The 11892-nt window shown below is 37.6% G+C and overlaps 1 protein-coding gene across 8 annotated transcripts in view; it reads left to right on the plus strand.

The window, feature by feature from the left end:
• The window catches only part of Cspp1 (centrosome and spindle pole associated protein 1), a 104987-nt gene that overhangs the window by 41011 nt on the left and 52084 nt on the right, over nucleotides 1-11892 (plus strand). For 7 of the 8 annotated variants that reach the window (XM_029475063.1, XM_029475064.1, XM_029475065.1 and 4 more), the window contains 2 exons: nucleotides 6191-6277; nucleotides 8632-8702. The exons of the other annotated variant lie outside the window; for it this stretch is intronic. In XM_029475063.1, coding sequence (XP_029330923.1) covers nucleotides 6191-6277; nucleotides 8632-8702 — 158 coding nt within the window. The remainder of the gene's footprint in view (nucleotides 1-6190; nucleotides 6278-8631; nucleotides 8703-11892) is intronic. 8 annotated transcript variants of the gene reach the window in all.

Consider the following 11892-nt stretch of genomic DNA (forward strand, 5'->3'; position numbering starts at 1 on the left):
GTGTGTTTGTGTGTGTGTAGTAACTAATGAGGAGAGTCTAAAGCCATGGGATTGGTCAGTACTCTTAAACAGTTAGCACAGCGGTCCTCACTGTGGCCGATGCTGTGTAGTCTGTGTGTGTGTGTTTGTGTGTGTGTAGTAACTAATGAGGAGAGCTGATGTCTAGGAGCTTTCTGAAGTTGAATGTAAATAGGGATTTTTTTTATGATACTTTGAATTATAGATTCTTAAAATGTAGCCTGTGCTAGTGTTTATTATTTTTTAACTGAATAGAAGTTAATATATTATCTTTCAATGTTTTACTTTAATATTAACTAGTCAAAGAAATTTTCAGTATTAGAAATGCTGTTCTTCAGTTTCTGTGTGATTAATGTGGTTAACATTTCCATTCAATTGAAATATAGTTGCATATTTATAATTATAGATATTTAGTAAAGTTCTGAAATAATTCTTTCTCTGAAGCTTGAATTTGTATGAATCACATAGACTAAGTGCCTAGTGTCCTATGTTCCTTTAGATTTAATATGTAAGACAAAAACGAGAAATGTCTAATTAGAAGCTATCCATTGGTGTTTGCTTCTCACTTTGTACCTTTAATTTTTCTTCAGAAAGGTTGTTTTAGTAATTTTTTTAAAGTTTTATGTATATGTGTATATATGTGTGTGTGTGTGTGTGTGTGTGTGTATGTATATATATATATATGTGTGTGTGTGTGTCCCTATTAAAGTTTATGTGTACAACGTGAATGTACAAAATAGTGGAGGTCAGAGGATCTCATATTCTCGGGAGCTGGAGTTTCAGGCCATTGTTAGCCATCTCATATGGTTCTGGAAACTGAACCAGGGTCTTCCTCAAGAGCACTATGTGCTCTGATTGCTGAACCATCTCTCCAGTCCCATTGAAACAGATTTTTTTTCTTCACATTAAAGATACTAGGAAACTACTAACTACAGAAATGAGCAGCGACTGGAAATGATGGGTGAATGTTGCTCACAGGTAGTAGTATCTCAGAAAGCAGAACTCAGTAGCCAATTACATCACTCACATGCATGGATGCATGGAAACTCACACTGCTCAGTAGCAACATAACTCTCTCACATGTGTGGAAACTCACACAGCTCAATGGCAAGATACTCCACTCACATGCTTGGATGAATAAAAACGCACACAACGCAATACTGAGATACATGGAAATACATGGAAACCTATAAATCTTTTTTTACTTGCTTAAAATTTTTTTTGAGAAAGGCTCTTATTAGCACATGTTGACTCAAGGCTAAATATGTAAGTATAGTTCAGACTGCCCTCTAACAGGGGACACTCATTTTGCCTTAGCTTCTGAAGTGCTGGGATTGCAGGTAGGACCTACAACACCCAAAGATATTCTTGATATGAAAGCAAACGGATGTAAGTACTACTCTTAAGAATTTGGTAGTTTCTTTTATTTTTTAAAATTATACTTTTTTTTTTTTTAAATTGGAGGTTCATTTAGTGGACTTGTAGAGGTCAGAGGTCAGCAGTTTGCCATAACTTTCTTTTCTTCTACCACATGAGTATGGAGATTGAAGTCAGGCTATCAGGCCTTAGTCTGCTGGGCCATCTATCTCACGGGCCCTAGTGGTTTCTTTTAAAGTTAAAAGAAATTGAGAGTCATTGACTTTGTGTTCTCTATCACTTTAGAAGTTTCCTTTCAGATGATTGTTTTTTTGGGGGGGGTGGTGGTGGCTTGAGACAGGGTTTCTCTGTGTAGTCCTGGGTGTCCTGGAACTAGCTCTGTAGACCAGGCCGACTGGCTTTGAACTGGTTTCTGCCTCTTGAGTGCTGTAATTAAAGACAGGTGCCACCACCGCCTGGCCTTATAGTTTATTTTTATAATTTGTTCTATATAGGTCTAAATGTTTCAGATTCACTTCTGAAGTAGGATATCTTAAGGAAAGAAGAAAAAATATTCATTATTATTTAGGAGTTGTTCATTCATGTTGAAGATTGTACTTTTGAAGACTCCAGTTCTTTAAAAAACATTAACTTATTTTAATTTTTAGCATAAACTTGGCTTCTGATGTGAACTTTGTTTCTTTGGGCATTATGAATTTTTAAAAGATTTATATAAATGTGATACACATGTCTGTGAGTGTCTTTGGAGACCAGAAGAGTGTGTTAGATTCCCCTCATTGTAAGTGCCTGATTAGGTGCCTGACAACTAAACATATGTCTACTGTAAGAGCAGCAAGTGTCCCAGAAGAGGGAGGAGAAGGTTTTTCTTTTAACATGCCTTTTTCCCCCTCTGGCAGTACCATGATGAAAATTTGCAGTTATTTCAGTCTCTGGATCATATTTTGAACTGTATATGAGAAGAAGCAATTTTTTTCTTTTATGAGGGCAATACCTTTTTAACAAAAGGGTCTAAACACTTATATTTCTTCAAAATGTAAATCAAGTTATGATTTCTATTTAAATGTGCTAATTCATGTCTCTGAATATTAAGGGCAATATTGATGGATTGAGGTGTCGTGTGTGAACCTGTGTATGTAATAAGTAGAGAGAGGTTTAACCTTTAGCACAGATCATTTCTAGATCATAAGAACAGTTTTCATTTAGCTGTAGTTCTGACGTCATGGCCAGTCAGAGAGCCTGTCAGGCATTGATCTGAGTATCCTTAGCTGTCAGTGGGTAGTGTGGAGGGCAGCTTAGGCTGAGAGGCTGTGAGACAGCAATGGTGAGGCTCCTATTTGCTTCCAGAACAGTTCCTAAAAGAGCTGTTAATCTAATATAAAAATTATCGTAAGCTAAAGAGAGCTGAGAGTAAATAGATCAGATGTTAAGGTGAAGTGTCTTAATTAACAGGGAAATTAGTAAGTGAAGTAAATTCCATAAAAATAATAGTTTTATTTTAAAACAGAATCAGGTGGCTATGATGTAGCATAATGATAGAGTGCTTGTCTATTCAATATTTTCTTTTTTAGGTTTTTAACAGGGTTTCCTTGTGTAGCCTTGGCTGTCCTCAAACTCACCCACTCTGTAGACCACTGGCCTTGAACTCACCTCTGTGAGTCCACCTGCCTCTGCCTTTAATTGCTGGTGTTAAAGGTGTGCATCACCACTGTACCGCCTACCCAGTACTTTCAAGTCCCTGAGTTGGATACCCATTCCTGCAGAAAGGTGAAGTGTATGGAGATTCAATATAGCTATTGGATCTAAATTTAATAAGAATAAAAAGTTGACTAAGAGTCTAAACTACATCTCGTTTTCATGGATCTCTATATCTGAAACGTTTTAAAAGGTCTTGCATTATTCTATGGGCATTGTAGTTTTATTAGCAACAACCTTAATCTATTTAAGCTATTTAAGATAACTGTTAAACTTTGTATGTTTAGTATGGCTCGAAATAACCTTTTGGGAGTATGATGCTTGTTGTTATGATCTGTGCGTGTGCCAAAGAACCCATGAGCTATATTTTTGTGTGGGTTCTTGGCTCTGACTATTACAGTTAAGGTTGTAAATACAAATACTGTTTCTAGACAAGTTAGCCGAAAATGCAGGAAGCTGTAGTTCTTTGGTAAATTTTAGAACAAATTTCTATGTTTTTAATTGTCTTTTAATTCTGGGACCTGAAGTTATTAGTTTGTATTTCTCTGCCTGCCTTTTTTAAAAAAAATATTTATTTATTATATATTCAATAGTCTGTTTACATGCCAGAAGAGAGCACCAGATCTCATTATAGATAATTATGAGCCACCATGTGCTTTCTGAGAATTGAATTCAGTACCCTCTGGAAGAACAGATAGTGCTCTTAACCTCTGAGCCATCTCTCCAGCCTGTATTTCTCTGTGTTACTATTAAATGTATTTGTACTGAAGTAGATACCTCCTTACCACACCAGGGAATTGACTTCTGTGTGTCCTGTCAGGTCCCTAACACCGTTTCTGAGCCAGGTGATTCTTGCGAATGGCTCACAGTTTTCTGTGTACATTGTGTACAGTCATACTCAAAGCTGTGACTCTGTTTATATTGGTTTTATTGAGATAGCATCTTGCTTTTTGTTTTATTTATTTTTTGCCTTAGCCTTGCAGACACACCAACACACCCAGCAGGCAGCAATAATTTAGTGTAGTTATAGGACAGAAAGGACGACCAGCAAAGGGAAAAGGGGCAGAATCAGAGGCAAACCAGATGAGTTTTGAGACGTCAGTGATGAGATGCAGAAGAGACAATTCCCACAGCACTAAATTGGGACTCAATGCCTAAAGTATTGAGGTCTGCTTATATATATATGCCCTAGCATATATATATAACACGCTAGCACACGCTAACATTCGGGCTTCCTATAGGAGAAGCAAGTGTTTCTTTATAGCCTGTATGTTTGTGCAAATAGTTTAGGAACAGTGACACACTCATTAATTAGTTCTTAGACTTGTGGGAACCTCCTGAAACATATGTTGTAAGCTGACAATCAAGGGCTACCTGTGTAACAGCCCTTTCTTAGTGTAGACATTCTTAAGCCGGCTGCACTAGATTTTCTGTACATGTGTATTATATTGATGCAGTATACCTAAATATGAAGGGCATATTAGTTATTAATTTCAGCTAATTAAAAACTGGAATTTGTGTTTGTATTTACCTTTGCTCTAAGTAGTAGAATAGATTGATGTGTTATTTTAAAAGAGTTCTGAGCATCTGTGCTTCAGTTTAAATAATGCTGGCTTTTTAAAAGAGTTAAATTGAAGTAAATTTTAAAATGGTGTGGAGAGTACTGTGCTAGATATGGGTAAAAACTGGAAGCAATTCCTGTTTTCATGGCAATGTCACCGTGTTATTAGGATTACTATATGAGCAGATTTCCTCCAGGTAAGTGTGGCTGTAGTTTGTGGTGGGACCAAGTAAGCCCCATCGTAGGCAGGCTCATTGGTAGAATGCATTTGTTTCTTTTACAGCTGAATGTGGCCAGAACTCTTCATCTGATCAGCGACTTTATGTTAATGGTGTACTTTTTCAACCATACTTTTCATCTTCTTCAGAAGGAAAATGTAATTTGTTAACAGCCACATAAAGAAATATGGCCTGTAAAATTTTGTTTATCGTGGATGCTAATAAATGTTCATATAAAAATTTATGCTGGTTTCTCTGGCATAAGAAATTATATTAAAAAAAAAAACAAATCAGTGTTTGCCAAATGGAAAAAAAAAGATAGTTGAAAACATTTTCACTGTTTTAAATGTCTGCTTTTTTTATTGAAGAAAATAAATTCTAACTTTGTTTTTATTCTTTATGAGTGAAGGTTCTTCAGGTCTGTTCTGTATCAGATTGTTTTAAAATATTTTCTGTTTTGCTACTTCATTCTTTCATGGGGTTTACTGTGCCAATTTTTAATTTAAAAACCTTGATTTTATGTATAATGAAATCATTCCCAGAATTTATGTGTCTTAATCAAAAAACAATTTTGTTTTGAGTTCTGCCTGCAAAGTTAAGTGTGTACAGGGATGTTGTCTGCTCCACGTCCAGAATAAGACTTGGCCTGCTGACAGTGCCTGTAATTACCATATTAACCAACTGATAAAAATCTGTGCGTGTGTTATCTTACATCTATAGCTGGAGAGATGGCTCAGAAGTTAAGAGCTCTTCCTGATTTTCCAGAGGACCTCTGTTCAGTTCCCAGCACCCACGTTGAATGACCTACAACCTCCTCTAATTTGAGTTCTAGTTGATCTGACACCTTCTTCTGGGCTCCTCAGGCATCAGCAAAGACATGGCTTGTGTGCACACATGAGGGTACACACACTCACACACACACACAGACATAAAAATTAGAATAATGTTTTAAAATTACAAAGCATCAAATTAAAAAATTAAATATTTAAATGTAATATTGAAATAAAAAGTTATATAGAAATAATTTATAATAATTTCAGTTAAAAAACATGTATTAGGGTCTGGCTTTATAGCATTATACAGAACTTTCCTAGTATATTCTTATATATGAAGATAACTTGAATGTAAATTCTTACTATTTCTTGCTAGCTAGCAGATCATATTTGAGGCAAATCTGATTTGAATTAACTTTAGGATGCAGTTGCAGTAAACTGATAGCACAATCTTTTGCTCACCTTAATGCTAACACATGAGACTGTAGAACCCTAGAGATGTAAGGTCCACTGTATGTGGGACGTGCTTTATAAGCTACTGTGTTTTTAAGGCCGCATGGGAGCAGACGAGGGTATGTGGATGGAGATGATGTCACAGAAGAGCCAAACACACAGATCTCATCTGCTGAAAATAAAAGGTATGTGACAGCAATTATCTCCTTGAGTCTTCACACCCTGAGACAGCACCTGCCTAAAACTGGCTTCAGGAAAAAGTAGAAAAGTACAATGTATGAGCAACCCTCCTTTATAGTGAGAGGAAGTAGCAGGGAGGAAAGGCTGAGGGACTGGGAATGAGCACTTACTGTATTTCCTTTGGCATTCTCTCTGCTCTCTCTCCTCCTCCTGTGCTGTGGCTTGAGCACGAATCAGTGAGTGAAGCAAGCACTTTACCACTGAGCTACATCCCTAGGCCTATTCCATTATTTTCAAGAATAATTTTTTTAGTAAAGTTTGGCAGGGCTTTCAGTGTAAACCTCTCATTATAAAATATATAAATTAGTTTGAAAGAATGAAGGAGAAATAACATAATTGAATGGTGTTATAACGAATTTGAAACATCTGGGAATTGTGGCTTGCAGAGATGACACAGTGGTTAAGAAGTTATACTGTTCTTGTAGAGGACTCAGATTTGAGTCCGAGCAATACATCTGATGGCTTAACAGCTGCCCTTAATTCCAGTGCCAGAGGAACCTGATCCCTCAGCAGACACATACACATACACATACACATACACATACACATACACATACACATACACATACACATACACATACACATACTTAACAGATGATCTTGAAGTCATGGTACTGCAGTTGGACTGAAAATGGATTGAGAATATCCCCTTAGTGTGAGTTTTTAAGTTAATTTTTTAATTTATTTTTGATTATTGGTGGGGTTTTAATGCTTACACTGTAAAATTAGTATTCAAGTTTCTATTGATGACAAAGCAAATAACTTTATAGTTTTAGTTTGGTGCTTTTTTGTGTTGTCCATAAGAATGAATAGTTTAAAAAACAAACAAACCAAAAACCTAAAAAAAACCACACGGGCCATCAAGATGCCTCAGTAGGTGAAGGTGCTTGCCACAGACGATCCTTGGAATCCACATTATGTTGGAGAGAACTGCCAAGGTTGACCTTTGACCTCCACTCTGACCATGCCACATATATTATAAACACAAACAAAAATTTTAAAATTGATGAAATGTAAAGCAACCCCACATGAGCTTTGGGGATGTTGCTTAGTGGTAGACTGGCTGTTCACAGGGACAGAGCCCAGGAATTAGCCCCCAGCATAGTATCAACCTCACATGGTGGGGCACACCTGTGACCCCAGCACGACGGTGGCAGGGGCAGAAGTTCAAAGTTTGAGACTTTAGAGGGAATTGAAGGTGAAGAATCGGGTACCCCCGATTTGTGGCTTGCAGAGATGACACAGTGGTTAAGAAGTTATACTGTTCTTGTAGAGTTATACTGTTCTTGAAGAATGAGACCCCCGCCCCCAAAAAAGAAAACAAAACCTCGGATCAGGGACTGGATCATGAGGCTCTGAATGGGGAACTGAATATGATGGAACTACATTCTGTGCGTGGCTGAAACATGTACAGTTGGGGTATGCTGCTCAGGAAGACAGAGGAAGTTGTCCTAAAATACAGTATAAGGAAGATGGTGTGCAATGTCCTGAACAGTGTCAGTTCTTAGAGGAAACAAAGCGACTATCACCCCTGGCTGTTAGAAAACCTGCTGTTTGTTTCAATTAGGTTCCCTTGACGATCAGACTTTTTTCTTTGCTTTTTTCTTTCAAGAAAGTTTGTTTTTTAAATTCCTTTTAAAGATTTTTTTTTTTACCCTAAAGGGATGATCTTCTTTTCTAAATGGGAATATAGTTAGGAGCTGTGTGTGTGGGGTGGGGGGTATTTCATATAAAAAGATTTCAAATCTGTGGACCCAGTGAAGCAGGCTGAAGAATAAGGAAATAAAACACCATGGTTTTAACTAGCATTTTTGAAAGAAAGGATAATTCATACTCACCTTTTCTTCTTCAAGGGTACATGTATGTACAGGTGTTTGTGAAGGCTGGAGGTGAAGCTCTAGTGTCTTCCTCCATTCTGTTCCACTGTATTCTCTGAGGTGGGACTTTGCCATGGCTGGCCAGCAAACCCTAGGGGCACTGTTGTAGTCACCTCCCTAGCTGCTGAGTTAGCTCTTGACTGTGTGCTGAGGGTTGAATACAGGTCCTCATGTTTTCCAAGTAATTTACTCACTGAGCCATCTCAACTCCTTATTTTTTTGTTCTTCATGACATGGGGTTTTTACGTGTAATTGAATTTTACTGTGTAGCCCAGGCTGGCCCCAACCCTACAATCTTTGCTTCAGCCTTCTAAATGCTGGCATTAATGCCATGTACCACTATTCCCAGCCTTTATGTTGAATTTTGATTTCCTAAAAATACCTGGATTTTAATATTTGCTCTCTCATATTGTTTGTTTTAGTGTTCACGGTAATGGACCACCCAGATCTGCTGATCTCGATATCACAAGTCCATTTGCAGGCATGCTCTTTGGTATGTCCAGCACTTTCAGCTGATTAGACCTTTGTAGAGGGTTGAATTAAATGTCCTTAGTGAGAACTCAGGGTTGTAAGTAATGATGACTTTGTGAAGAACAGCAGGCATTTATTGAGGCTTACTTTATGATGGTTACCATACTAAGCATTTAGTGTGCATTGTATAGAACTGTTGATACCTTAAAGCTAAATACCTAAATTAGCTATATGGCTATAGATGATAGCTGAAAATCAGTTTGAGTAATCAGGCTGGTTTTGTTGTATTATGACTGCTGCTTTTTATTCTATTTTATAGGTAACTCTTGATTCTTTGCTTATTTCTTGTATTTTATTTCACTTCTTTTGAACATTCCATTCTACTACTCTTGCTGCCTTAATCATTATTCTAGAGTGCGTGTGTGTGTGTGTGTGTGTGTGTGTGTGAGAGAGAGAGAGAGAGAGAGAGAGAGAGNGAGAGAGAGAGAGAGAGAGAGAGAGAGAGAGAGAGAGAGAGAGAGAGAGAGGGAGATGCTGAGAGGGATTGAGACTGTGACTGTGAAAGACACAGACACAGACATAGAGACTGACAGAGAGAAGTGAAAAAGAAACCGAGACCCTCAGAGACCGAGAAAGGCTTTTAAGGTTTTAAAAGCCCACCTCCAGTGACACACTTCCTCTAACAAGGCTGCCCTTTCATATCCTAATCCTTCTAATCCTATCAGAGAGCTCCATCCCAGTGACTAAACATTCAAAATATATGAGCTGATGTGGGCCATTTATATTAAAGCTATCATATTTGTTCTTTTTATATAGTTTCTGAATAATTTTTTTTTCAAAATCATGATGACCCAAATTTTCTATTTTTTTTTTTAATCAAAGGTCTAGGTTATTACTGAATATAGTCCTTTTGGTTTGCTATATTATGTTTGTCCTCATTTCATTTCAGAAATGGTATGGTGAGCCTTGATTTTTGCTTATAGCTTTGTATACAAAAGAAGTTGTTCTTTGAATGGGCATTTTGAAAGCTTAGCTAAAATTTAGTTTTAGTAAGATACATGAGAAAATTGAATAGCATATTAGGTTGATCCAACCTAAAAGCAACCTAAAAGTTACATTTTGTCTTTGAGACATAGTTACTTGGTAGTTTTAGACATTTATTTCCTAGAAATGACTATTGTGAGAAAGATGGCTGTGTTCACAAAAACTTAGTTCTTGTTGCCTATAAGGTTTGAGCAAGTTTATCTTTTAGATCAGAATAAATACACATGTTTAGGCTATATTTTGAATGGATGGTAAAAGGGGAAGTGGTAATGTGAAAGCAGGCTGAAAATTAATTTTATCAGCAAGGTTACCCTGCCATCTGCAGAGGAGTGGACTTAGGTCACCGGTATGCAGTTAGGAGCTGTGAGCAACACGACACAGTAGTCGAGTGTTTGCAGTGAACGACTGACATCTTTCAAAGTGGTTCATCTTACATTTGAGGATCTCTATCCCTGAGGAGGTTTGCATAGATAGGGAACTTATGTCTCTCTAAAGGCGGTGGATTTTTTTTTTTTTTTTCATGTTACTCCAACTCCACTTGTACTAAAATTTATTTTCCTATTGTTTAGCTTCAGAAATTTCATTTGGGACTTTTACTTAATCAAAAAACAAAATAAAACTAAGGTGAACATGGTAGTACACATCGCAACACTTTCATCGCAACACTTGGAGGTGAGGTAGAGGCAAGCAGATCTCTGTGCATCTGGGGCCATCCTGGTCTACGTAATGAGTGCCAGGACAGCCAGGGCTACATAGACCAGTGGGTTCTCAGTCTGTCCATCTCAACCCTCACAGGGGTTGCATATCAGATATCCTGGTTATCTGATATTTATTTGCATAATGGTTCATAACGGTATCAGAATTGTAGTTATGAAGTAGCAGTGAAATACTTTTGTAATTGGGGGTCATCACAACATAAGGAACTATTAACGAGTCACAGCATTAGGAAAGTTAAAAACCACTGATACACACCCTTTCTTAGCAGGGAGGAGTTACGGGGAGCGCATGAGCAAGTTTGGAGGGAAATAACAATGTGCTATGGCATTTGGAAGAGAACACAAATTACTTAGACGTATATATTTAAATTTATACAATTGAAAGCTTTCCTTCAGTTTTGTATTTTGTTACTGCCTGTTTGTACTTCAGTCCTAGGGATTGAGTCGAGCACTGTTATGCCTACCAGCTAAGAGTTATACCACAGAGCTACATTCTTAATGCATGTCGGTGTCTCTTATAGTCTGGGAGCACAATTCACAAAATATTATTTCAAATTTGCGGGACTTATTAAAAGGTTTTAAAAGCTTTTTATTTACTTTTTTGGTTTAGAATATTTGAAACAGAATCTTGTTGAGTAACCCAAGTTGGACTAGAACTTGCTTTGTAGTTCAGACTGACTGAATTCACAACCCTGTCTGCCTTCTAAGTGCTGAAATTACATGTGTGTGCTTCTTTCTTCCTTTTTCTTTGTTTTCTGTGGCACTGTTTCAAAAAATTGCTATAGACCAGGTTGGACATCAACTTGAGATCTACTGAGATTGCATGCATGAGCCACCATGCCTATGTAAATAATCTTTTTAATGGCTTAGAAAATACAGTGTGTATTTAAAAGATTGTTTATGGTCTGGTTTTCAGTCATAATGGTTTGTAACTCAGTTAAATCAGGCTGGTTGATCTTAAGGATTTTTTTCCAATCATTTAGAGAAGTATTGATTATCTGACCTCCTTGCCCATAGGTGTAGTGATTTCTTTGAGCAATCTTGTTCAGCAGGTTTCAGCAAGACCTCTGTGCTCCTGAGGAAGAGGGTAGATTATTCTTGCTGTTGGTGGAGGGCTGTCTCTGTCTGTCTCAATGTTCCCATCTTTCCCCAAGAGTGGTGGTTTATGTTTGTGTAGGGCTTTCATCAGGATTTCATGCAGCAGTTCCTTAGCCCTCACCAGCTAATGACAGCTGTTGATTTGTATGAGAGAAGTCTGGAAAGTAGGACATATGGTATGCCTAAGAGCCATGGAAGGGCCTTTTCCAGAACCCCTGTGTCTTAGTCAGGGTTTCTATTCCTGCACAAACATTGTGACCAAGAAGCAAGTTGGGGAGGAAAGGGTTTATTTGGCTTACACTTCCATGCTGCTGTTCATCACCAAAGGAAGTCAGGACTGGAACTCAAGCAGGT

The sequence above is a fragment of the Mus caroli genome, chromosome 1 (assembly GCF_900094665.2).
Source record: "Mus caroli chromosome 1, CAROLI_EIJ_v1.1, whole genome shotgun sequence".
Lineage (NCBI taxonomy): Eukaryota > Metazoa > Chordata > Mammalia > Rodentia > Muridae > Mus > Mus caroli.